At 44.3% G+C, this 25,000-nt stretch overlaps 2 protein-coding genes across 6 annotated transcripts in view; one reads left to right on the top strand and one right to left on the bottom strand.

The window, feature by feature from the left end:
• Nucleotides 1-21,280, bottom strand: part of bcor (BCL6 corepressor) — an 81,981-nt gene extending 60,701 nt beyond the window's left edge. For 2 of the 5 annotated variants that reach the window (XM_058381669.1, XM_058381667.1), the window contains exons 1-3: nucleotides 11,923-12,670; nucleotides 3,412-3,490; nucleotides 1-2,710 (exon numbers count right to left, since the gene is read on the bottom strand). The exon at nucleotides 1-2,710 is cut by the window's left edge and continues 338 nt beyond it. In XM_058381669.1, the coding sequence (XP_058237652.1) occupies nucleotides 1-2,710; nucleotides 3,412-3,414 (2,713 nt within the window). In that variant the 5' untranslated portion in view covers nucleotides 3,415-3,490; nucleotides 11,923-12,670. Of the gene's footprint in view, nucleotides 2,711-3,411; nucleotides 3,491-11,922; nucleotides 12,673-21,228 lie in introns of those variants that run through there. The other 3 variants (XM_058381670.1, XM_058381668.1, XM_058381671.1) reach the window with 3 other exon arrangements.
• A 100-nt stretch (nucleotides 21,281-21,380) lies between these two features.
• atp6ap2 (ATPase H+ transporting accessory protein 2) overlaps nucleotides 21,381-25,000 on the top strand; it is a 9,605-nt gene continuing 5,985 nt past the window's right edge. The window contains exons 1-4 of the mRNA XM_058381699.1: nucleotides 21,381-21,535; nucleotides 22,274-22,404; nucleotides 22,699-22,827; nucleotides 23,152-23,247. Of these exons, the coding sequence (XP_058237682.1) occupies nucleotides 21,493-21,535; nucleotides 22,274-22,404; nucleotides 22,699-22,827; nucleotides 23,152-23,247 (399 nt within the window). The 5' untranslated portion in view covers nucleotides 21,381-21,492. The remainder of the gene's footprint in view (nucleotides 21,536-22,273; nucleotides 22,405-22,698; nucleotides 22,828-23,151; nucleotides 23,248-25,000) is intronic.

Raw genomic sequence — 25,000 nt, forward strand, 5'->3', positions numbered from 1 at the left:
CCTCACCCTGGCTTTGCCCAGGAGACTCGGCCTGCTCCTGTGGCTCTGGAGGACTGCAGGGATCTGGCCGCCGCTCAGCCTCAGCTGGCTTGTATTCAACTGGCTGGCTAGAGCGCAGGATCTGCATGAGTTCTGGCTCCTTCACTTTGGAATTACCAGTACTCCTCGTCCCATCCCCTGTCCCGCTGCCGGCTGGCTTGGTGGGCTCTCTCTGCTTGGCAGGAATAGTGCTGTACTTGTCTGGCTCAGGACTGCCATCTGTGTCGTCTTGGACCAGGTCGATGCAGACGATGTCATCTTTGCTCGCTGTGTGAGGTTTACAGCCCAGAACTTCTGGCCCCTCAGAGTCCCTCTCAGCTGTGTAGCGCGTGTCCGTGTCCGACACACTGTGCTGCTTGTAAGGGGACTCCTCGTGCTGCCAAGTCTTCTCCTGAGGCCTGGACCTCGGCTCGAGTCGCTCATTGACTTTGGGGTCAAGAGGCAAGTGGGGAGACATTAGGGGATGGACCATCTCTTGCGAATCATGATAGGTTACATACTCTCCATGACTAGATGGTATTCCATAAGGAAGACCAGGCTTGTGAGGCAAACGAGTAGAATATAAGCTGTTGCTGTTCAGCAGGACTGGATGGGGGTACACTGGCCCTTTGCCGGGCAACTGCAGGTGTGGAAGTGACATGCTTTCTGGAACAGTGTATGGAAGGTATCTGTTAGCATACGCTAAGCTAGAGGGCAAGTAGGCTTCCCCTTGGGTCATGTAGAGGTGAGGGGGAGGATGTCCATTTTCTATGTGTGGCTGCTGGGGTTTGAAGACAATTTCAGGTGTATCTGATTTTTTAGGGGTCTTCACTGGCTTCAAAGCCAATGTCTGGCTGCTACCACGATTAGTAGATTGCACCTTTTCTGGTGGGGTGGGTGCAGACTTCGGCCACTCGCCATTCACCTTAGGAGACGGTGATGCAGATGATGGACGACATGTGGACGTTACAACAACAGGAGTAGGGTTTGATACAACACCACTGTTAGATTCTCCAATCCTTGGACATGAAGAGCTCCTTGGCTGTGAAATGACATGCTCTAGATTCTTATTTTTGATGACAGTGGAACCTTTGTTGTGGTTGGCATCAGAACAGAGTGCCTGGGTCGTGCTTGGCACCACCCAGGAAGAGTGTAAAGTGCTAATAATCTCAGGCCTCTCTGGAGTTTTAGAAGAAGTGCTGACAGCAGAGGATGAGGGGGAAAGAGTCTCTTTTAGAAGCTCTCTGCTCGGAGGAAGTCCATAACGAGAGTTGGGAGAGTAGCCCAGATTTGCTAAAGCCTCCAGCTTTGGAGGAAATCCATTAGGAGGTCCTTCAAAATCCATGATCTTGGCAGATAGGTCTAATGGCTTGTCTGCTGGGTCTTTGGTAGGGGGCCCCTGTTGTACAGGTTTCTCAGCGGAGGTTTTACTGGGTGAACTACAGCCTTTCCTCTCACTTGCTCCACTCCTGTGCTGCTCCGAGCTCCCTTCTTTAGACTTGGGCTTCTGACTAGCAGGCCTTAGTGGGGAGCGATGCTCTTGGGATATGTAGAATGGATGGGAAACTGCCGAAGCAGACGAGGTTGCAAGCGAGGATGAAGGACTCCGAAATACAGTCTTTTGAAAGTCTGAAGTGCTGTCCACAAGAGGTGGGGGAGCACCAGCGGGGTGGGAGGGCCGTGGAGTGGGGCGGGGTGCCTGCATCACCAGAGAAGGGCTCGAGTCTACTGGAATACTGGCACTAGAGTTGCTGGTTATGCTAGCACTACTACTGATTGCGCTGCTGCTGCTACTGCTAATAGTACTACTACTGCTACTGCTGCTGCTGCTGCTTGAGCTCTTGCTGGAAGGGATTCGACTGGACTTGCCGCTGCTGCTATTAATATTTCCACTGCTAGAGTGTTGCCTCTCACTTTGCGCCTGGTGGTGGGCCTGAGCTTGCTGATGCAACATTTGCTGCCCAAATGCAGAGGGCTCATGGTGAATCCTTGGCCCAATGCTCTGTAAGGTCTTGTCCTGATGATGCACCAGTGGGGACAGTCCTGTAGGAGCTACTGTAGCTGTGGGGATTCTTAGAGGAGAGGCAAGAGTTGAAGAAATGGGGGTTGAAGGATACGGTGGCATGTAAAACAAGCGCTCAGCACCAGCTGCACTTCCTCCTGCCCCAGGACAAAGCGACTGGTAGGCCAGGTGTTGGGGCAGGTATGGTGAAGGCTGTGACATAAATGATGCTTTGTACATATTCAAAGCAGCATACTTGGTGGAGTCTAGAAAGGGATACAGTCCCGCCTCGTGGTAAGGGCTTGTCCACGGGAGACGCAGGTAGCTGGTGCTGCTGCCACCATTTAATCCCAGATCAGAGGGCTTATCAACAGGTCCGACATGCCTATCCAAGCCCAAAGCTTCTGCACCGGTGCCAGGCACGACCAGAGGTTTCTGAATCCCTGGTGCTGGGCTTTTATAAAGTCCAACATAGCCATTAGTGGCCTTTCTGCCGTCCAGCGACACATCAGGTTTATAGAGTAATTCTGGCATCCGGTCCCCAACATAGCCTTTTTCTGTTGGCAGGGGTCGGATTCCTGCTGGATAAACCATTCCCCCATGAACGTGGAGGCTTTCCCGCATTAGGCTGCTCCGATCAATGCCAAGTGCTGTGAGTGGGTTCATTCTGCAGGCTGCACTTGCATCCACCTGGAAGGAAAAGAGATAAAAAGCAAACCAGTTCAACCACAAAATTATTAACTCAAGTTAATTCAAGTGGATCACAGTAAAAGGATACGATGATGAAGCAAATGCTGATTACGATAACTTACGTTATTTCTATAACTACAATTATAAGGTTTCATACGTGTGGTCAAATTTCATAATCAATACTAAGGGTAACTTACACAACTCGTATATAAGGTCGGATTTAAATGAGTCACAAAGTGCGATTTTTTTTGTTTGTTTGTTTGTTTCCCACACTAAATTCTGAATGGAGCAGATGGCACAATGTAGTCAAGGTCACAAGAGGGAAATTGTTCATAAAAGTCGGCCTCTCCTAGGCTTCTGCGGGGGCAGACAGGGCTTTGATGCATGCTGTAGACGATGCCCAGCAGACAGCTCAGATCTGTCTTCCCATCAAGCCCCAGAGAGACTGCATCACGCATCTATGCCAATAAGATGGAGGGGATTTAAATTACATGGATTCCTACTGCCTACATACGTAAATAATCGAGAAAACAACTAGCAGGGAATAGAGGACTGATGCACAACATGAAGGGTGGAAAACTTATGTTTTATTATGGCAGTTAAAAAAGGGAGTGAGAGGAAGAAAGAAATATCATCATGGGATCCATTTTTTATGATGCACATGATAAGCATCTTAAAAAAAAAAAAAAAAAAAGCCTTACCATGCTTTGAATCACGACTTTTATTGCTTGATTAGTTCACGTTGGATGTTTTAGCCAGCACCATCCCTTGATTGACTTCCTATAAGAGTAAAAATAATTCATGAATAAAACCCAAAATTTCCGTTGCAATTAAAACAAACAAACGTAAGATCATATATTCTTTATTTTCTCATACACACACACACACACACACACACACTTCACATAGCTCCAGATGAAGGTTTTTTTAACCAGTTTGGCAGGACGGAATGAGTGCTCAGTACAAAAGGGGAAAAAGGAGGGAAAAAAAGAAAAAGAAAAGAAAAGCAAACAGTCTCTCCGGTCAGGCCTCAGTCTGACTGTCTCTGCTAAAGACGCCTGCGTTCGCATGGCCCGTATCCAGGCTGCGGAGCAGGATTCAGACCACGTGACGTTGTTATCTAGTCACAAGCGCTCTGATAAGGAATGCCGCCGTGCACGCCGTGCACTCACCCTCCTCCTTCACACACACACGCACACACACACACACACACACGCACACACACACACACGCACGCGAAATGCCCGGCGCCCGCAGATGAGGAGGAGGAGAAGAAGGGGGAATTTCATCATAGCGCCACTGAGGGAAAGATGCTATCACCCAGCCCCACCGCTTGGCAATGACATAAAAGCGGAGCTTTGTTGAGCTTGCGAGCCGCGCCTCCGTTATTGATGGCTCTACAGAGCCCTCGGATTTCAATAAGGCAGACCCGGGGCTCTTATCTGCAGATGCGGTCTCGGCCGCTGCCGTTGAAGGAGGGAGGCAGACCGCCCCCGGTCTCATCAATCAAAGTGGGCTTCGGCCTCACGCGCACAAAATCCTCTCACTGCTGGAGTGTTTTCGTCACTTCCATGGCAACCCATGTAGCAACAAGGCCAGAACGTTTAAACAGGGAGGGTTCGTGGCCTGCCATTTCAGCCTCACTGCGCGTGATCACAATAAAAATCAGTCGATTATAATAACGGCCTACGTAGACTACAGTTTTTTTTTTCATTCAAAAGCCCTTTTATTTTCTTCAAAGGCACTTTATAGTTAGGATCTGGATCATAATCCACATAGTGACAAAAGTATATTAATTCCCATCAGAAAATCCTCCGCATAAATTCGAGCTTTCCCCTCTGAGCTGCAATTCCCTCCCTTCGTCCATTAAAGACTAATCCGAGCGAATCGTTCGGCCACACGCTCCCCCGCGCGCTCGTTTTCCGCGCTCTTAACGACCCCGCGCGCTAGTGTGAGTACATTATGCGTCCCGGGCTGTTTCGGGGGGAGCGCGCGTGCGGCTCGTCTCCTTGTAGAGAAGAAAATGCAGCTCAGAGGCAATCCATCGCAAAGCGACACTCCTCCGAGTCGCCTTTGTTTGATGCTGAAAGTAACCCGGCTCCAAATCAAGACTCCAAACAAACACGTGGGAATCTGCCGGGCTTTCCCGTTAAACAGGCTCGAGCTGTGCTACACGTATCAACAGTTCAACAAACTATATCAGGATGTTTTGATATAAACTTTCTACGTCCATTATGTCCTTGCTGGTACGCGTGCTTCTGATTGATATGAAGATGGAGAGAGTGTCTGAAAGAAGTTTTGTTCCTAACGATCAAAAAAAAACAAGATTTCACATTATGAACCCAAAAGGCCTTTATTTTAAAAACTATAATTTGGAAAAATTTGGACCTAACTGTTGCCATGTTGAGGAAAAAAAATTACACGCCAATAATTGTGCAAACTGTGGAATGTGTACACATATTTACAAATACAGAACAATCCAAGCCTATACACACTCCTTTTTTTTTTTACATTAATTCAGTGAAAACAATCCAAAAGCCGATTCGTTTAGACTTTGTTTTTTAAAGCTGTGTATGTGTGACTCTCATGGGGAGACGCCAAGGGCACGAGGAAGGCGTGTGAGCAGCTGCGTCGCTCCGTGTCGGCACTGAGACAGGCAAGAGAGAGAGAGAGAGAGAGAGAGAGAGAGAGAGAGAGAGAGAGAGAGAGAACTTGGCACGGAAAAGACTAGAGAGTGTAAAATGTGCCAGTTTTGAGGTGTGGATTTAGGCACATAAAACCTCATAAATCCTGCGGTAAAAGATGGGGGCGTGGCTTCTGAGGCGGTTAACAAATATATGACGCCAGGGCTTTATGCTGATCAGGGTCACGGTGGATCAGGATCCTATCCCATATCCCAGGTAGGCTGTGCGCGAGGTGTGAATACACCCTGGCCCCACACACACACACACACGCCAATCCAGCTAGCAGTACAGCTATCAAAGCTCAGATTTCCACTTTTAGAAATAAAGGAGACAGATGTGGTCATTTAACATGATGAGAAGTGAAACTGCTGCGCTGTGGTCAGCTCACAGGAAGTTCAAAGTTCACGTCTTGTCGCAGTGGTGTAGTCAGCCAACAAGAACAAAAACAGTCCCAGACTGCGTAACAAAACCAAACATATGACATTAGTGAATTTGTGCACATGTGAGTTGGTGAGTGGACAGGTCACTTTTCCAGCGCGTCGTATTTTAACATCGAAGTTACCAATTAAATCCGAAAAGAATTTTGTATGACCTGCGATCTTTACAAGCTCATTTCCTTAAACACGATGGGGAAAATGGACAAAAGGGCATTCCACCAGTGGGCAGTTTTATAGAAATGGAAAGCAGTGCTGGTTTTTATTCTTGGCTTTGCCTTAGCTACAAGAAATCCAGTTATGTAGCTAGTTAAGATGGCTGGTCCTCTTCATATCAATACATTTCTGTTTTCCTTTGGTGAGGGTGAATGTGGTTTAAGAGTTAATACTGCTCATGCTTTAGTCATGCACCGCTACTACTACACGGAGTCATAAACCGGCGAGAGAACTCAGCTTCATGAGAGCAGCAGAATGACCAAAACCCCAGCCAAAAGAAAGAAAGAAAAAGAAAGAGGTTATTGCCATGAAGGACAAAGCGGCCTGGATAAACGATTAGCCTACCCCGGTGACAGGGGGAAAGAGGGGAGGGGGAGTGTAGTTCAGACTCTCGCCTCTCGCGCACCCGCCGGATCTTTGTCTCCAACGGAGAGCGAGTGAACATGCCAAGAACAGCACACGTTCAAGATCAAAACTCCACGCGAGCTGGTGGCCAGACGAGGGGTCACTTTCAGTGCCGTGTTTAAGGAGATAAATGTTCAGTTGTTTAAATGGACAGTCGTACGTGGCTTTTAGGCTCTTCACTTTGTTCCACATGCGCCTTTTCCTATTTGCGCTTGGATTATAATTATTCACGTGGATTTCATCATAGCATCATAAAATGCACAATTTCTCGATTATGTGGGAGTAGTACTGCTGCTGGCATTTTGAAGCCCCCCAAAACAATGACCCGGATCTTCAATCACGTGATGACATCCTCAATAACAAATGGAAAAACTTGTCATTTTTTCCGACCTTTGTTTATTGTTAGTTTTGCAATCAACAACATATGACATTACGGTATTGTAACGTTTACTGATTACAAAACTTATTTTGTTTTGTCATCCTCGACCAATACGCTGTCAGGAGAGAGAGAGAGAGAGAAAGAGAGATTTGAGTTGGCGAGTCTGCGAGCTCCTACACTATTAGTCTCGACAGCTCACGCGGCACCACCATTTCACAGCTTGTGAGCTTAGACAACTTCGCGGAACAGCGCACAGGGAGGAGGGGGCATTTCAGTAATCCAGAACCGTCTTCCTCTTAATATTTACGTCTACAATATTAGATGTTGTGCACAGAAACAGTGCGCGAGTGTAGGTTTGTGTATATACAGGGAATGACTGCAGCGCATGCGTGGAGGCTGGGGACTTATGTTTCGCACGTGCGTCTCAAGAAATCCCCAGAACCTCTGGACGTGCACGCATCATTAGAAACGTTCTTCTGTGGCATCCAAGTCTCATTTCGCAGCACTTAAACACTCTTCTGGTCTCTGCACGGCTGCTTTAGTGTTATGAAAGGAGGCGTAAGAGCACGCGCCGGTGCGGGCGTGCGAGCGCGCGGATGTGTGTGTTAAGTTTCTAAGAGGTGAGATGTTAGAGATCTCAAACTATTTCAACAGGGCATGGTCATTTTCAAAACCACACACACACCTGTAAGAAAACAGTGTCACACTAATGGTGCTGTAAAGGTCACGCGCTCTGACAAGACTACTTACGTCCTGAAAACGGCGTAGAGTCAAAACACGACGCGGCATCGTGCAAGACTTGGACTGAAATGACTCACTAGTGTGTAGGACTAGTTCACAATTTACATTCAGTGGTTTATGTTAACGTATTATATTCTTAGCTACTATTTTATGTCTGATAGGGCTCGAGGACCAAGGTGACGGTTTATATTTGTAATTTAGCCCACTTTCATTTATGTACGAGAAATATGTTTAAAAAGAAGTACAGGCGAGAAAAACTGAAATGCAAAACAAAAAAAAGAGAATAATCCCTTAGTATGTTTTTAGCCCTTGTACTACTACTTCAAAAGACTAGGCGGTTTAAAAAACTTACGCAAAATACAACACAAAGTCGCGCGCGCCCGCGTGTGTGTTCACGGATTTAAAACTAATCTATACCTGATGACGCAATGCACGGCTTCATCTTTCCGCCCGTGAGTGCGCACTATACCGTATAACATCGCGTGCACTGTGATGTTTTTTTTTTCAGTAGTGTTCCGTCCCTTGCGCTGGCTGTTGAAAAAAAGCACATACACACACGCGCACACACACAACTAAAAGGAAGAAAAGAAAACAATGCGTAGGCGTCGCTCCGGGCGCTCCTGCTGCGGCACGGAGAGAGAGAGAGAGAGAGAGAGAGAGAGAGAAGGTCGGTGAAGCGAGGCGATGAGAGACGAGACGGAACGAGCTCTCGCGTTTCAGCGCTGCCGTCCCGAGGGGGCCGCGCACGTCCCGAGGAAGGCAAGGCTTCCATTCAAAACTCGTGACGTCTGCGGCGCGAGCCAACTCGGCTCTGAAACGCGATCCGCGCCAGCGCGAGGTGAACTTGTCCCCCGTCGCGCCTCTCGCTTTATTTCTCCCTCACGTCGCCTCTCGCGCGAGATATTTCCGCTCAAACCGCTCGTGCGGGGATGAATATAAAGCAGAGAGAAACAGCAAAATGGATTTTAACGGAGAAAAAAAAATATATTTAAAAAAGCAACACGAATTAAGCATGCTGACGGAAAATAAAAAGCAAAAAAATAAAATAAAAAAAATGAAAACAAAAACGAGACTCGTTTCTTCCTCAGGCTAAAACATTTCCTAAACAAAGGCGCCCTCTAATCCCAAACCCGAGAGCGTATAATTCAAAACAGCCACCCGATCCCTTTTGACCTTTGACCTTTTATTAACCAATGGAACTTTGCCCTATTGGACCTGTTTTTGCACCTCTGACGCAGTACAACACGTTTCCGGTTACAATGGGAGTGAGATCATAACGCGCGAGCCGGTGTTCTGTGTTGTTGGTGGGTTTTTTTTTTTGGAGACTCTCGGGTGTGCATGCGGAGCCCCGTGCAGGCAGGCAGGCGCGAGCTCCCCGCTGAGCCGCCCGCGCTATAAATAAACAAATCCGGATAGCGGAGATGAACATGGAGGGAGGGAGAGAGGGGAGAGGAGGGGAGCAGGGGAGACAGAGCGAGAAGCGAGGTGTGCGCGCGGGGTAGGGGTAAAAGCGGGGGATGGGGTTGGAGAAACCAAATAAACGGGCCGCCGGCAGCTGATAGAGAGGCTACGCGGCCTATTTATTTTTCCACAGCCGCCGACCTGCGATTAAAGCGGTCACGACACATGACGTGGAATTTCACCTCTTGAGCAACACGTCGCACCGGGCCACCCACGCTTCAGCGGTGACGCAAGATTCAACAGCGACCCGTTTCTTTTTCTTTTTTTTTTTGGCCTATTTCCACCTCAAGGCTGTCTCGAGCCCCGCTTTGGCTTGCAGCACAGATTATACACGCGCTATGACGTATTATTTACCCCCGTCACGAGTTGATTAATGGCGCACTCGCACGTGCTTGATGAATCCTGCATTCATGCCACGTTTAATGGAGCGGAATGAATTTTTTTTTTAAAGAAATAGCTCTTTTCTACAAATCTGTTTAAGTATCTTGTAGATTTGGTAATAAAACGGGTAGCTATAGCTACAAGTTCTCAAAAGTGTGCTCAATATTATTCGGTGGATGCGTAAAAAAAACATTCTTTACAGAAACTAGCTTACACAGTTAGCTAGCTAGTCAAATTTTTGTAAAGGGTCAATTTTGTAAAAATTTGTTTGCGACAAAATGAACTACGATAATATCTTTTTCCCAATACATTTTACAGTAGATTTGCGGTTGTAATTTACGTCACCGGTTTTAATGGACAGTTTGCCGCAATGGCAATAAACGCACGTGACTTTATCCAGATTTCTTTGAGCATTATTTTTGAGTCGTTGAGGGATTTTTTTATCGTCAGTTAAAAGGGGGTTTAAAAAAATGTGCTAATGTCTGTAACTCGGTAGCTAGTCTCTGGTCTTATTCAAATGATTTACACCAATGGAAATGTTTAAAACAGTTCAGCGGATCTGCCAGAGAAGCTGGATCGTGTTCAGAACGCTGGACATTATTTCTTTCATATTGTTGTTGTTTTTTCCCCCCACAAGTACTTGGTTCGTTCTGGTTCCGCATCCAGATCCCAGTCCACCCACCGTAATGTATATATCACGTGAAATGACTGCATCATTGTGTTCTACGTCACAACGTTTTGTGCGAATCTTACTTTAAAAAAAGTTGTAGCGCGTGTCGCAATGCTGGGGTACTTTTCTACACCACGTTATTTATGAGAAACTTCAACCCTGATGTGTACAGATGTTTTTCTTCTTGTTTATTCTGATAGTCAGACCCTGATAACAAACATGACATTACACCATCGCTGGGGTGGAACCATTAAGAGTAACTCTGTCACTTTTAATGTGCATCTGAAAAAAGGGGTGTACACGGTGTACTTTAGTACATCACGCTCCAAATATGTACTGCAAATCATTAAAAAAGGCACGCGAGCTTCCAGTTAACAGAAGATACGACAGGGAAAGGGCACACTTAGTACTAGTACTATTGTTCTGAGAAAGCTGTAGAGTCATAGACAAAAAACGAACCCAGATCTCGGACCTTCAGCACGCTACTCAGTAAGAGCGCGTGAATACACCTGTAGCAAAAAAATATGCACCACGTTACAAGAAGAGACACCGGATTAGTACCTAGTACCGTTTCTGGGGGCGTGGCCTGTTCTTCTGACCCATGGTGTGGTGTTCTGCTGTTTTGACACAGTGTAGTGGGTGGTTTGGGACGCAGCCTGCAAAGTGCAATTACGACTTTATGCCTTTTCCGTGAATCTCGCGCCCACTGGCTGGGAATTATTGGAGGATTTGACGACGCCGGGGCCGGTCTGCGTGCACATAAAAACGCACGCGCGCTATAAAACGTGCCTTTGTTTTTACAATGCACTTTTTGTTTTCCGTTACGTGGGAAGTCGATGCCGGTTTGAGAGATTAACCAAAAGTAAATAAATAAATAACGTCTGGGGGACAAAAGAGAACAGGACTGTCTGCAAAAAAAAAAAGACAAATGAGAGAAACAACTTGGATTCGTTAAAATGTAAAAGGTGAGACGGCTCACGTAGAGGAGGAAAGGAAAAGAAAGAAAAAAACGCCGCGAGACCACTCAATAGATTGCGTGAAAACTACGATTCTCGTCAGCCCTTAGCCTCGCACGTGCCTATCCTAGACCGGAATTTAATCCAATACAAAGTGACTTTAAATGAAGGTAAAAATGTTTCCACTACTGGGGGGCAAAAAACGCCCGGAAAAAAAACAACGAAATGGCGGTGACCTCCAAAAGCGCTTAACTGCAAAGTCGCGAGCACAAGGTGAGGTTACCGTCTGGAAAAAAGGGCGAGGCTTCAAATCAATAAATCTAGCCGTATCTACACTTTGCGAGAAAGCCAAACGCCGCGTGGACCGTGGTCGCACGCGAGCTCCGACAAAAACTTGACGTGAAAAACAGAACACGTGCATTTCCGAGAAAGCCGACGCTTCCACGGAATGGTGGTGTGTTTTCGCTTTGAATAGACGCCGAAGTAGAAGAAAAATCCACAAAGGTCAGCTTAAAGGAAAGTCCCGTAATCACTCTGTGTGTGTGTGTGTATAAAAATCATTCATGAATGACAAATATCCCGGACATACAGACGTTTAGGCAGGAAGCAACGCGAACTCTGAATTGTGCAACGTCTCGCGCACGTAAGTGTGAAGTGAAGTGAAGTTCGTGCCGACCCGGTCACCGGAATGCTCACGAGTCAACCAAGGAAACGCACGCAAACATGTTTACAAACAACTTTTTTTTTTTGGCCACGCGATTGCCACAAATGCCTCCCTGACCCATGTGCACGAGATCATTATATGTTAAGGAGTATGCCGTTTAAAGTCCAAACTCGGACACACACAAACGAGAACCGCTATAAATAAAGTTCAGAACTTCTTACCTGTTATGAATGAGAAGTGTGAAATCCGGTGCTCCGTGAGCACGAGCGGTGTTCTCCTCTCGCTCGAACTCACAAAGGACGGAGCGCTGTGTCGGGACGGGGCAAAAAAAAAATATCCGAGTTGAAAGTGGAGACGCGTGAGCGCCCGGGGTCGAGCCGGTGTTTTCGGGACTTCAGCGTCTCCGCGAATATCCGTTCAGAGAAGTACGCGGTGCAGAGCGCGGAAGAGACAGGCGCATCTTTGAATTCCCAAAATAAAGCTCCGAGGGAGAATCCCGTTCCTTTGTCCGAACAGAGCGCAAGTCCATGTGGCGGAAAACGCGAGCGCAAATGCGAAGACTTCCCTTTGGACTCCCGCGAACGGACTCACGCACACACACACACACAAACAAAAAACTAATTCGGTCCGCTCGCGCCTCGTAGCGCCATGTTGGGGGCTCGGCGAGACACAGGCGAGCACGCCGCGCGACAGTACGGTTCCTCCTCACGCGCACAAAGCGGGATGCGCCGGTGACGAACACACAACCTTGACGATCATTTTTTTCTTTACACTCCTCAAATCCTTTGCGTGAGAGTCCACACCGAGGAGCGCTCTTTGTTTCGGGCTTTTACGAACGCGCGAGATCCCGTACGCGCAGCTGAGCGGCCGGAGAGTCGAAAACTGCTGCTCGTTTCGAGCTCGCGCGCGAGACTGGCGACTGACTGACTGACTGACTGACTCGCTCGCTCGCTCGCGCGCGCACGCACACACACACACACACACACACACACTCTCTCGCTTGCTTGCTCGCTCGCTCGCTCGCTCTCTCTCTCTCTCTCTCTCTCACGCGCCCTACCCAGAAGGCCAGTCGAAGAGGGGGGGGGAGGACCGCAATTACCATAAAAACCTCCGCGCGACGCCCGCGAAAGAAAAAAAGAGCGAGAGAGCGGGAGAGAGAGAGTAAACAAAATAAATCGGCAGCCTGACGGACACCGAAACAACACCACAACTACAGCGTGTTTACAGAGAAAACGCTCGCGACTCAGAGTTACATCTCAGACACACGCGCACCAACATCTCACTTTCTCATGCGCCAAGGATCAGGGACCAAAGCCTTACTATAATAATAATAATAATAATAATAATAATAATAATAAACAAAGAAGGGAAGAAGAAATACAGAAGAAAGAAAGAAAGAAAGAAAGAAAGAGTTTAGGGAAAAACAAAGTTAGAAGAACAAAATAAAAAATAAAAAGATGGACGGGAAATAAATGTTAGGAGTGGAAGAAAGAAAGAAAAAGAAAGAAAGAAAGAAAGAAAGAAAGAAAGAAAGAAAGACCTGTAAAGAGAGAGAAATTATAAATGGTTGAAGTAGAATAAAAGCATCAGCTCAGATTAAAATGAGCATTTTTTTAACGGAATGATTTCAGTGTTTATTTTAGCGCGTGAGCCTCCTGAGGTCTGACCGCACGTTCACGTGATTAAAGACAATAACGGAGACAATAACATCAGAAAACATTACACACGCGACAGCGTTACTGAGCACGAGGAGGATTAAACCAGTCGTAAAGCCGAGGCTGAGGAATGTCTCGGCTGCAGAACCGGCTTCAGTTCAAACAAAGAAATGTCCCGCGTGCGCTCCTTTAATACCGGAGCTCGCCCCCGCGCGCGCGCGCTCGCATCGGGCCCGGTGTTTACGGTTTTACACGGAGGAAACAACGATAATCGCTCGAGCTGGGAGCGGAAGTGGGACTTGCTCAAGGCCTAACTGGGGGGAAGGTGGTGTATGTGTAGACACGAGATTACCTTCCCCCACGTGCTCTCCGGTGTTGTTGTTTTTTTTAATAAAGACTAAAAGCTTTTGCTTTTATCCCCTTCAACTATCCGACTATCCTTCCTTGCCATTTTTACTTGAAATCTTTCTCCTTTATTCCACTTTTGTCTCTCCACTTGTTTCTTTGCTTTGTTCTCTCTCTCTCTCTCTCTCTCTCACACACACACTTTAATTTTTATCTATCTATCTATCTATCTATCTATCTATCTATCTATCTATCTATCTATCTATCTATCTATCTATCCAGTAATTTCCCTCCGTCTTGATTGTTCTTGTCGTCCAGTGTTTACTGGAGTGTTACTGGTCAGTTTAGTGGACTGTGGCCTGCAGTAAGTTATAAAATGGCGGATGGAGAGCCTCAGATTTCACACCAGCGCTTTTTCTATTCGACTGATGAACGCTGTGTCTACATATAACACACACACACACACACACACACACACACACACACACACACTTATAGACCTTATATATAATAATTAAATATACTGTATTCGAAGGCCATTTCCAGTCAGATGGAGTTGAGTGCACAAGCTCTCCTTCTTTCTTTTCTATTTTTTTAAGGAAAGACTTGTACATGTACACGACAATTTATGTACAGGTTTTTTTTTTTAATGAAACGTGTGGGACAAAAAACAGTTCTATACAAGATGCGGTGTGTGAGACTTTTAACAAATTTGGGCTTGGGCAGATTTCCTAACACACAATGTTACAAAGCTTACTTTTTGTCTTTTTTATGCTACCTTTTGTCACTTAACTCTATTTGCGCACGTATAATTAAAGGCTCATGCGGTACGGCAACCTGTATCATCATCATCATCATCATCATCATCATCATCCACGTTATCAATCCAGACATCAACGTGTTTTTTTTTAGCACCAACTCTTGCATTCAAGTGCAAACTAAATGCACCGTGTGTGTGCGCGAGCGCGATGATTTGCTACTTAATCCGATCTCCCCTCGCGCACCCTCCCTCCCTCACTCCCGCCCTCCATCTCCCCATTGTGCTGCTCCGTGATTCCCGCTGAGAAAAAGAAGACTAAAATGCGGGAGGGGAGGGGAGGAGGAGGTGGAGGTGGAGGGTTTCTTGAATGCAGGTCCGTCAGCGCGAGCTCTGCTACAGCCCGGCCGGTCGGTGCTTTAATGTGCGTGCGCGAGCGCTCGTCACGAAAACCGTCCCTGGCAGGCGCGAGCGCTCGGGAAAAAAAAACGACAGGCTTGGGAACTTGGGTCTCGTCCCAAATTGCTCCATTACTGCCCCAGTGGTCGCAGGCTTTACTCGGGGGAGGGGGGTAATGAGTTGTGCATAATTAATTTAGATGGGAAAAATAACGTGGACTGGCACGTGCACACACTCGGAAATGAAATGGACTTTTCCTTATCGCTCGAGTTGGTACCTTCCACCAGGGAGGGTGCACGTGATGTAGTTTAAAAACTGGAAGTCCATCAGTGCTCCTAAATTATTATTATTATTATTATTATTATTATTATTATTATTATTATTATTATTACACCGAAGGTTACCTCTACTAACAAAACAAGTAGACAAAGGTATCTATATGTTTAAACTTATCTAAGAGTGATTTAACAATCCAGACAATTTATTTCTTCATTTTTTTATCACATACTGCATAAATCTTCTGATCTGAAATAGATGAAAACTTTTTAAAACAAATGCAAGCATCTGCTTACGAAAGAAAAGTGAAGGTGTTTTGTGGAACCTTTGCTCTTTAAGAACTCCTCTGTAAACGAAAATGAAAGTTCTTGTAAAAAAAAAAAAATTCGCTTCGCTTTGTGTAATGTTTGAGTAAAGTAAAAAAAAAAAACTTTACTAAAGACGCAAGGTTTCCTGGAACTGATCCAACACGAAGGAAGAGCAGAATTCAGTGGCCTTTTTCCCCCCCTGAGAGTGTGGCCTACAATACTGACCAGCAAAAAAAAAGAAAGAAGAGTACTTAACTCTTGTAGTATTTCTCCTTGTCTTTCCATCAAAGGTGCATGTTTTGTACCTTTAACATTAATACATTTACCTTTAAAAATAATCTAAAAACAAGGTAACTCCCAGCTTCTTGATACAGGATACAGTCAGAGCCACAAGACCTGACAGTGTGTGGTGGTGTATGTAGTGTCCACTTTAGTCCACATTTATGTATTAAAGATATGATCAGGGCAACACAGCAACATGGAGAGCTAATTTAGTACCAAAGAGTGCAAGAACAAATTTATTTTATAATATATTGATGTTATCAATTAAAATTTATGCAATATTAACAAAGCATACATTTCTGTCTATAAATATAAATTAACTTTTAACTACGAATAAACTAAATCCTGTTTATGCTGTGAAAATACACTGTATCGCCAAATGTTTTGGGACACCCCTCCAAATCATTGAGTGCAGATGTTGTTTTTCAGGGGTTGGGCTCAGCCCCTTAGTTCCAGTGAAAGGAACTCTTAATGCTTCACCTTCATACCAAGACATTTTTGGACAACTTTGTGGGAACAGTTTGGGGATGACCCCTTCCTGTTCCAACATGACTGCACACCAGTGACCAAAGCAAGGTCCATAAAGACATGGATGAGTGAGTTTGGTGTGGAGGAACTTGACTGGACCTGCACAGAGTCCTGACCTCAACCCCATAGAACACCTTTGGGATGAATTAGAGCGGAGACTGTGAGCCAGACCGTCTCATCCAACATCAGTGCCTGACCTCACAAATGTGCTTCTTCTAGAGGAACGGTCAAAAATTCCCATAAACACACTCCTAAACCTTGTGGAAAGCCTTCCCAGAAGAGCTGAAGCTGTTATAGCTGTAAAGGGCGGGACAACTCCATATTACATTCATGTGCATGTAAAGGCAGATGTCCTGAAACTTTTGGCAACATGGTGTATGTCGCGTAAACGATCATCGGCGCTTCTCTGAGGCTGTGTGATGAAACTGGGCATTATGACTAATCAAAGCAGAGTGAGAACAGAAAAAAAACAGATCGTGTGGTGAAGTGCTGGTCTGAAAACGCTGACTTTAATGACTAATGCTTCCTTTTCCCACGCTGTGCATTACGGGCAATTCCCTCGATGACTATTCCCTTTAAATGTTCCTTCGAGCAAAGCTATGTTTAAGATTATTTTTTTTCTCCCCCCTTTCTGTCCACCCTTTCACACTTCTCCGCTTCATTAGCAGTCGGATAAATTGAAGCGGATATTCTCAGGGGGCGGGGTTAGAGCGGCAGGTCGTGATTTCTTCTGGCTTTTGAAATTATTAGTTCTGGAAGAATTGTTATGGTCAGAGTGTATAGGAACGGCTACTCTGTGGGGATTAGTATGAATAATGAACAAACTATAACGTGTTGTTGGTACATACTGGGGGGAAAAAAATCAGTATGGAAGGAGTCTCCAGGTTCAGCCTGTGAAATTAAGTGCTGTGTGTATTCCTGCTAATGCGAGAGAGAAAAATCTACACGGCTTCTGAAACTCTCTATTCCTCAAGCTCAGAAACTTTACTGAATCCCGTAAAGCAACAAAATGGCCGTTACTACACTAAACAGCGACTGGGATTCAGCCAAAGAGGAAATGGCCAGTCGGAGTCGACTGCAGAGTGTTATTGGAGGATTAGAACGAGGCATTTAAAATCTTTCAGGCGGGATCTTAATTAAGAAATGAAGCCCTTAAACAGTAATGCATTATTCATTTCCTTTTGTTTTCTTAATTGTATCACCCTTTAATGTTCTGCCTGGAATTCTGGGAGATGGGTGAGAGGGCAGTAACGTCACTCACAGCTATTTTTCACATCACATTATGATATTTCACATTCGGTATGATAAAATAAAAACCCCACAATATTCTTTACAAATTTCTCACTGTCTTCTATAGGATAACGTAAATAGAACAACTTCCTTATCAGAGAAGGTTCCAAGTAGAACCATAAACTTGAATGATTTAACTGATAGAACCATGTTACCTGTGTAAGTGTGTGGTACAAAAATAATTTAGAACCCTTTGGTTGGAACCATTAAAGTTTATATAGAGGGGTTTTTTTTTCCCTAGGAGAACCATTTTCGGAAGCCAAGAATCCTTAATAAGTTTGTTCTTTAGTATAGGAACGCTCCATGTACAAACTTTAGACAGAACCCCTGAGGAACTATTTCTTCCCTTGAGTGTATTGTACAAAAAACATTTTCACAGTTCTTAAGGGTTCTGATTAAAGGGTTCTTCAGTTCTAAGCTTCAAACCCTTAAAATGTTTTAATGAAAAACCTCTGATCTAAAACTTTGGGTAATTGAGAGTATTTCACTTCCAGAAACGGGTTCTGCGCAGAACTCCACAAAGGCTTTAAATATATCTGTATCACCCAGTTAAGACAGAGTCTCATGGGGGGGAAAAATCAAGGGTTTATCAAGGGTTCTTCAGGGGTTTCCACATGGAATGTGTTCTGATAGAAAATCACTCTGTTGTAAGTTTCTACACAAAACCTTTAAGGGCTCAGAGTGAAGGAAATTTATGTTTAAGCCAAGAAACCTTAAATATCCGAAATTCTTCCTGGGTTTATTAAATAATTAAATGGTTCTTAGCTTCCAAGAGGGTTCTACTTTACTTTAAAGATTATTAAAGTAACTCCAACATTTAAGGGCTGTAAAAACCTCCTCACTAAATGTGAGGAACAATCGCCAAATTTTTTGCTTAAAGAAAAAAAAAAAAAACCAGGTTCCTCAAGGGTTCTTTAAAAGATCATTAGCTAATTAAGTGTTCTAATGATTTCTGCTGAGGCTCTACACAGAATAGCGTTCTACACAGAACTACTCTTCCATCCAATGAACCCTGAGTAGCTCGAAAGGTTCTAAGAGTACAGTACCAAAACCTCAGAACAGTCGAAACGACGTTCTCCTGCGTGCTGCGTTTTCACAATCCACAAGCTGGAGAGTAATTCCATTAGAAACACTTTTCATAGTTCACACGGCATGTAATGAAATTTTTGATTAAACTGAAAAGGCCATGTCTAATTCGCTGTGATTCAGGAAGCCTGGCTTATTTATTTATTTATTTATTTATTTATTTTTTGGAGAACACAGAGACGGAGATCTCGCCTCGGAGTCAACATTACCATCAGAAAGAGGAACCGTTCTCGCGCAATTATTTTCCTGTCACATGCCGTCGTACGCAAATGCAATGATGAAATGGTAACTATATAAAAAAACAACAACAAGCAAACAAAAACAAAAAACATCAACTGTGACTGAAAAATCAGTTTTGGGAATCTTAACGAAGCTTATGCATGAAACTTCACTTGTATCTTTATTACATGAATACTGCAAGTACAGATCGTGATTTAGATGGTTACGGCTTTCACAAATAAGCAATTAGCTGTTAAATAACAAGACTAGAACGTTTTGACTGAAACACGTCGCAAATGAAACGTCATCACTTACGCATGAGGGTGGGGCTAAAAAAACAAACAAACAAAACCCAACTAGCTACAGCTACACATCGTCAAAACTACACCGTTGGTCATTAGTGGTGTGAATTGTGTACCACAACCATACACTAACAATAACAAATAACAGGGATCACATCCAACATGTGAGAACAAACTTATCACTTATGTTATAGCAGCTATAAACTGACATTCTCTTTTAATAAGACAAAACAGGCTTACATTTCAGGCATTTTGTCAGGGTTAAGGGTCTTACTTAAGGGCCCCTAAGTGGCAGCTTGGTGGACCAGATATTCCGACTCACAACCTTTTAATCACTAGTCCAACATCTTAACCACTAAGCTCGCTGACACAAACATCTCCTTACAAAAAACATCATATCAATGAGGTGTTACTATAGCAACGATAACGAATTATTCGTATAAACGCTACACTGCTGTCCGTGCTGTAGTTATAATAATAATAATAATAATAATAATAATAATAATAATAATAATAATAATAATAAAACACTTTCTGACCTGAGAGAATCCAATTCAACAGATTCAGGACAGATTTCTGCTCTTCCTAGGACACACCCAGTGTCCTAATTTGGCACGTGCACCGGTGCACTTCCAAGTGAACCGGAAGCCAGTATAAACATGGTGTGTAATAACTCGCAGCATTTCGGTAAACCCCTGAGCCAGCACTGCTCACCACTGATCATCATACCGGGAAAGCAACAAAAATCCCAGACTGAGCTGAGAGCGCGCGCGAGGATGACGAAATAATTGAAAAATTAACACGTGGCCTGAGCAAGATGCTTGTAGCTGCAGATTTCAGTTAGCAAAAAAAAAAAAAAAAATTTAAATAAATAAATGAAGCACATTTGGTTAAAGGATATAATTGAAAAATTATTTTTTTTAAGTTAATTAAATTAATTTATACCAAAGACATTCTAAAGAAATAAATATACAAAAAAACAAAAAACATCGAGTCCGGTCGGAGTCGTTAAACGATCAAAAACACTGTAGTGTAGCAAGAGCTCCTCCATGTGGTCAGATGTGGTAATGCAAGCCAACGGAACTTTAAAAGGGTTCCATGGCTCCGTGTCATTTCCTGTCAAACCCGTGATTTACAGCTGCACTTACTGTCAGAGCCGCGAAAATCTCTTCATCTCCTTCTGACAAATCAGAATCCATACCAATATTTACAAATCTGCTGCTAATTCTTTATACTGTTGGACAGAAATCTCATGATAAACGAACAGCGAGAAGAAGATGCACGCGCAAATCCTGATCGCATCAGTTATTTGCATTCCATGTCTACTATCAATCCGTACTAATAAAATGATTTTAAAAGAAATATCGGGAGTATTATTGCCACCTGGTTTCTGTTATTTTTGTCTCCTAATTATGTAAGTAAGCAACTTCAAGCTTCAAGAACCATCAAGCCCCGCCCATAGGAAACATTAAGCCCCGCCCACCCCACAACCTGCAATTCACTGAGATGATACATAAACAAACAAATTTAAAAAATGAATTAAAAACCTCCTGGACACGCCTCCACTCTGATACACGCTTCAGAACGTTTTACACACGTTTTCCTTTCCTCCAGGTGATAAAAAATAACAAAACAAAACTAAACCACAGTATATACCGCGTTAAATGGTAAACACTTTTGCAGATAAAAGACACAAAAGACAGTGACAAGGAAAGGATCTGTTTATCCATTTTTTTCTTTTTCATTTGTCATGTAAAAAAAAAATAAACAAAAAAAACCTTTAATTAATTTAACGCGTAATTAAGAAAGTACGAGTTAAAAAAGCAGTAGTTTTATTCTAAAATAAAAAAAACAAAACATGACTTGCTAGTGTTAATTAAACCCCAGCTGTGCTAATTATCAAGTTCCTAATTAGTTTAATCAGGGTTAAAAGTGCAACAAAGGACTAAAATATAACATATATATATATATATATATATGAATCTGTGGAGAATGATCAAGCACGTTTCCATGGTGTGTGGATAAACACTGACATTATTGTTCAACTGTTCAACAAAAAAAAAAAAAAACCCAAACCAACCTGAAGTTGACTCTCGTGTGGATTCTCTGTGATCGAAGCGTCACTTTATCCAGAGGAACTCGTTGCCATTTTCCGCCGCCGACATCATACCCGGGCGCCTCCGCTGGGCGGTGCCATTTACTAAAAACTTCACCACGTCGCTCCGGAGTAACAGCCTACGTCATCACGCACAGCGCGGCGCAGAGACTGTCAGCTGATTGTCTGCGCGAGGAAGTGTTCTCGGTTCTCCCCCGAAAAAAAAAAATAATAATACCGAAAAGGACGATGAACGGCGTGTCGGTGTTCGTTACGCTCGCGGCTCTAGCAGGTAAAACGATAAAAACGCGTTTGTTTGTTTGTTTGTTTTTTCAGTTTGGAATTGATTCGTGTGTATAAAAAAGCGTTAGAAGGTCTACATGAGAGCCTCGGGTTAGCATAGGATGCTAATAGAACCGAATGAAAGGTTAAATCCCAAATATCTCCCTGTTCCCTCTTTAAGTGCACTATGTGTTTTTGAGGTAATGCGGGTTATAATGCACTTTATAGCAAACAGAAGGTTTTTTGAACGGATTCAGCCTTGCCTTTTTTTTTGGTCAGCCTCAAATGAACTATCCGTGTCTTTTATTCTTACTAACCGCGAATAATTGCAAAACTCACATTTACATATACCAATAACTGTAAAAAAAAAAAAAAGAAAAAGCAAATAAATATCGGATACGATTTTAATAGTAATTCGAAGTGATGCAGTGTCATGTGACCGCCCTGGTCAGGGACATGCCTTCAGTCGGGCCTGGTCACGCGCACTTTACTGTTCTGGACTTCCTAGTGATTGCTAAAATGATGATTCAATTTAATTAGCACTTATAGTCGTGCAGGACGGAGAGAGAGAGAGACAGAGAGAGGGACAGAACTCTCTGCTTAAAAAGCTTGTTTTGATTTTGCTTTAAGGAGCTGCATCCATGAGAATCCATATGTAGAAATCTAGTGCATCATATACAGCACGAGGAGCTTGCCTAATCAGTGCAATCGCTTTAAGATGTAAAAAAGGTCTGTGTGTTTTTTGCAGGTGTTTTTGGTGACCAGCTGACGGTGCTGCGTAGCCCCCAGTATGTGAACTTCAGGTCTGGAAACTGGCCGCTGGCCGGAGAGAAGATCCCGGACCTGGTGGCTCTCACCATGGGCTTCTCTGTCCGTGAGGTAATCCGTTAAAAGTGGATTATGAGTATGTGGACCACCATCTTGATCTGTGTTTCTTTTATGTGTTCATCCCACGACGATTGTTTGTACCACAGAACAAGATGGTGAACCACCGAGCAGATTTTGTGAACTAAATGTGTGGTGTAACTGTGTCTGGTCATGTTGGGTTTTGATTTCTACACTTCCTTAGCTGAAGAACATTAAAAAAGTCAGGTTTGCTTGGATTTAAGCATCTGAGTGATATCTCTCTCTCTCTCTCTCTCTCTCTCTCTCTCTGTGTGTGTCTGTGTGTAGGATCTGGATTGGCCAGGCTTAGCAGCAGGCTCCCTGTTCCATCGCCCTCGTGCCAGCGCCCTTATCGCTGTCCGTGGCATTGACAGTTTAGATCTTCCCTCTAACATCTCCTCTTATCCACTGCAAAACGTGAGTGTTTTAATCAGGATGCTGTTTCAAGGAAATCCATCACTGTAGTTCAGATCCACTTTGTCTTCAATTTCATTAAAAAACATCTCGAAAAATTAATCCAAGGAAATGGAATGATAGAAAATTTGTTAGATCTAAAGGTCAGTTTATTGTTAGTAAGTAAATATCTTTTCTCCTGAAGACTTCCCTTGCAGTTATTTTACTGTTGCACAATTGTGGAATTGAACTTCCTTAATTTTAAGTCACGAGACACTCAGCATGGTTTCCTTTCGGGGTTTTTTTTTTCCACCTCTCTTACTAATCGTCCTCCTGTCTCTGTCTCAGACGGTGCCGTTCACCCTGGACAGTGTGGCGAACTCCATCCACACTCTGTTCGCTGAGAGCACTCCTGTGGTGCTGCAGCTCGCCCCCAGCGAGGAGGTAAACGCTCCTACACAGCTGTGTGCAGATCTAACACACACACACACACACACATCTGTGCACACACACAATTCACACACTGCTTTCTGTGTCTGACTTGCACACTGATTAGTACACACACACACACACACACACATACTAGTGCCAGAAATCTGCATCAGTGTTATTCCTCATCCCTGAAGATGATTGACAGCCTTTTATTCTGGCTGTTGTGCTGGTTGGAACGCAGGGTTACCGCAAGGTTAGGGTGGTTACCATAGAAACTCATGATCTGACATCATGACTGCTCCGGAGTAAGTTAAACTCCTTTGTGACTCCTAATGTGAAAATGTAGCTTGTATGCAGTTGGTTCATGAAATCCACCCCGATGTCTGGGTCATGGATGCAGTGAGGGTTCAAGTCGAGGTTCAAACCTGCGTTCTCTCACCGATGAGACATTCAGGATCCACAGTAAAGCTGACATCAGAGTCAGATAATTAATATAACAGATATAAACATAGAGCTGTAAAAAATAAAAGGAAATAAGTGTTTGTATGTATACTGATCAGGAATAACATTATGACCTCCTGCCTAATATTGTCTTAGTCCCCCTTTTGCTGCCAAACAGCCCTGACCTGTCGAGGCATGGACTTCACTAGATCCCTGAAGGTGTGCTGTAGGATCTGGCACCAAGATGTTAGCAGCAGATCCTTTAAGTTTGATCGGACTTATTTGTCCAGCACATTCCACAGATGCTGGATTGGATTGAGATCTGAAGAATTTGGAGGCTGGGTCAACACCTCAAACTGGTTGTTGTGGTCATCAAACCATTCCTGAACCATTTCTGCTTTGCGGCACGGTGCATTATCCTGCTGAAAGAGGCCACAGTCATCAGGGAATACCGTTTCCATGAAAGGGTGTAGATGGTCTGTAACAGTGCTTAGGTAGGTGGTACGTGTCAAAGGAACATCCACATTGATGGCAGGACCCAAGGTTTCCCAGCAGAATATTGACCAAAGCAGGACACTGCCTCCACCGGCTCACCTTCTTCCCATAGTACATCCTGGTGCCATGTGTTCCCCCGGTAAGTGACGCACACACACCCGGGCATCCACGTGACGTACAAGAAAACATGATTCATCAGACCAGGCCACCTTCTTCTATTGCTCCATGGTCCAGTTCTGATGCCCATTGTTGGTGCTTTCGGTGGTGCACGGGTCAGCATGGGCACCCTGACTGGTCTGCAGCTATGTAGCCCCATGCACAACAAACTGTCCTGCACTGTGTATTCTGACCCCTTTCTATCAGAACCAGCATTAACTTCTTCAGCAGTTTGATCAACAGTAGCTCGTCTGTTGGCTCGGATCACACGGGCCAGCCTTCGCTCCCCATGTCCATCAATGAGCCTTGACCGCCCCTGACCCTGTCTCCGGTTCACCACTGTTCCTTCCTTGGACCACTTTTGATAGATACTGACCAATGCAGACCGGGAACACCCCACAAGAGCTGCAGTTTTGGAGATGCTCTGATCCAGTGGTCTACCATCACAATTTGGCCCTTCATCAAACTCAAAGCTCAAATCCTTACGCTTGTCCATTTTTCCTGCTTCTAACATCAACTTTGAGGACAAAATGTTGACTTGCTGCCTAATATATCCCACCCACTAACAGGGGCCATGATGAGGAGATACTCAGTCTTATTCACTTCACTGGTCATAATGTTATACCTGATTAGAGTATATTGTAATTATCACTTGTTTAAATGAAAACTTAGT

The sequence above is a fragment of the Hemibagrus wyckioides genome, linkage group LG27 (genome assembly GCF_019097595.1).
Source record: "Hemibagrus wyckioides isolate EC202008001 linkage group LG27, SWU_Hwy_1.0, whole genome shotgun sequence".
Taxonomy (NCBI): domain Eukaryota; kingdom Metazoa; phylum Chordata; class Actinopteri; order Siluriformes; family Bagridae; genus Hemibagrus; species Hemibagrus wyckioides.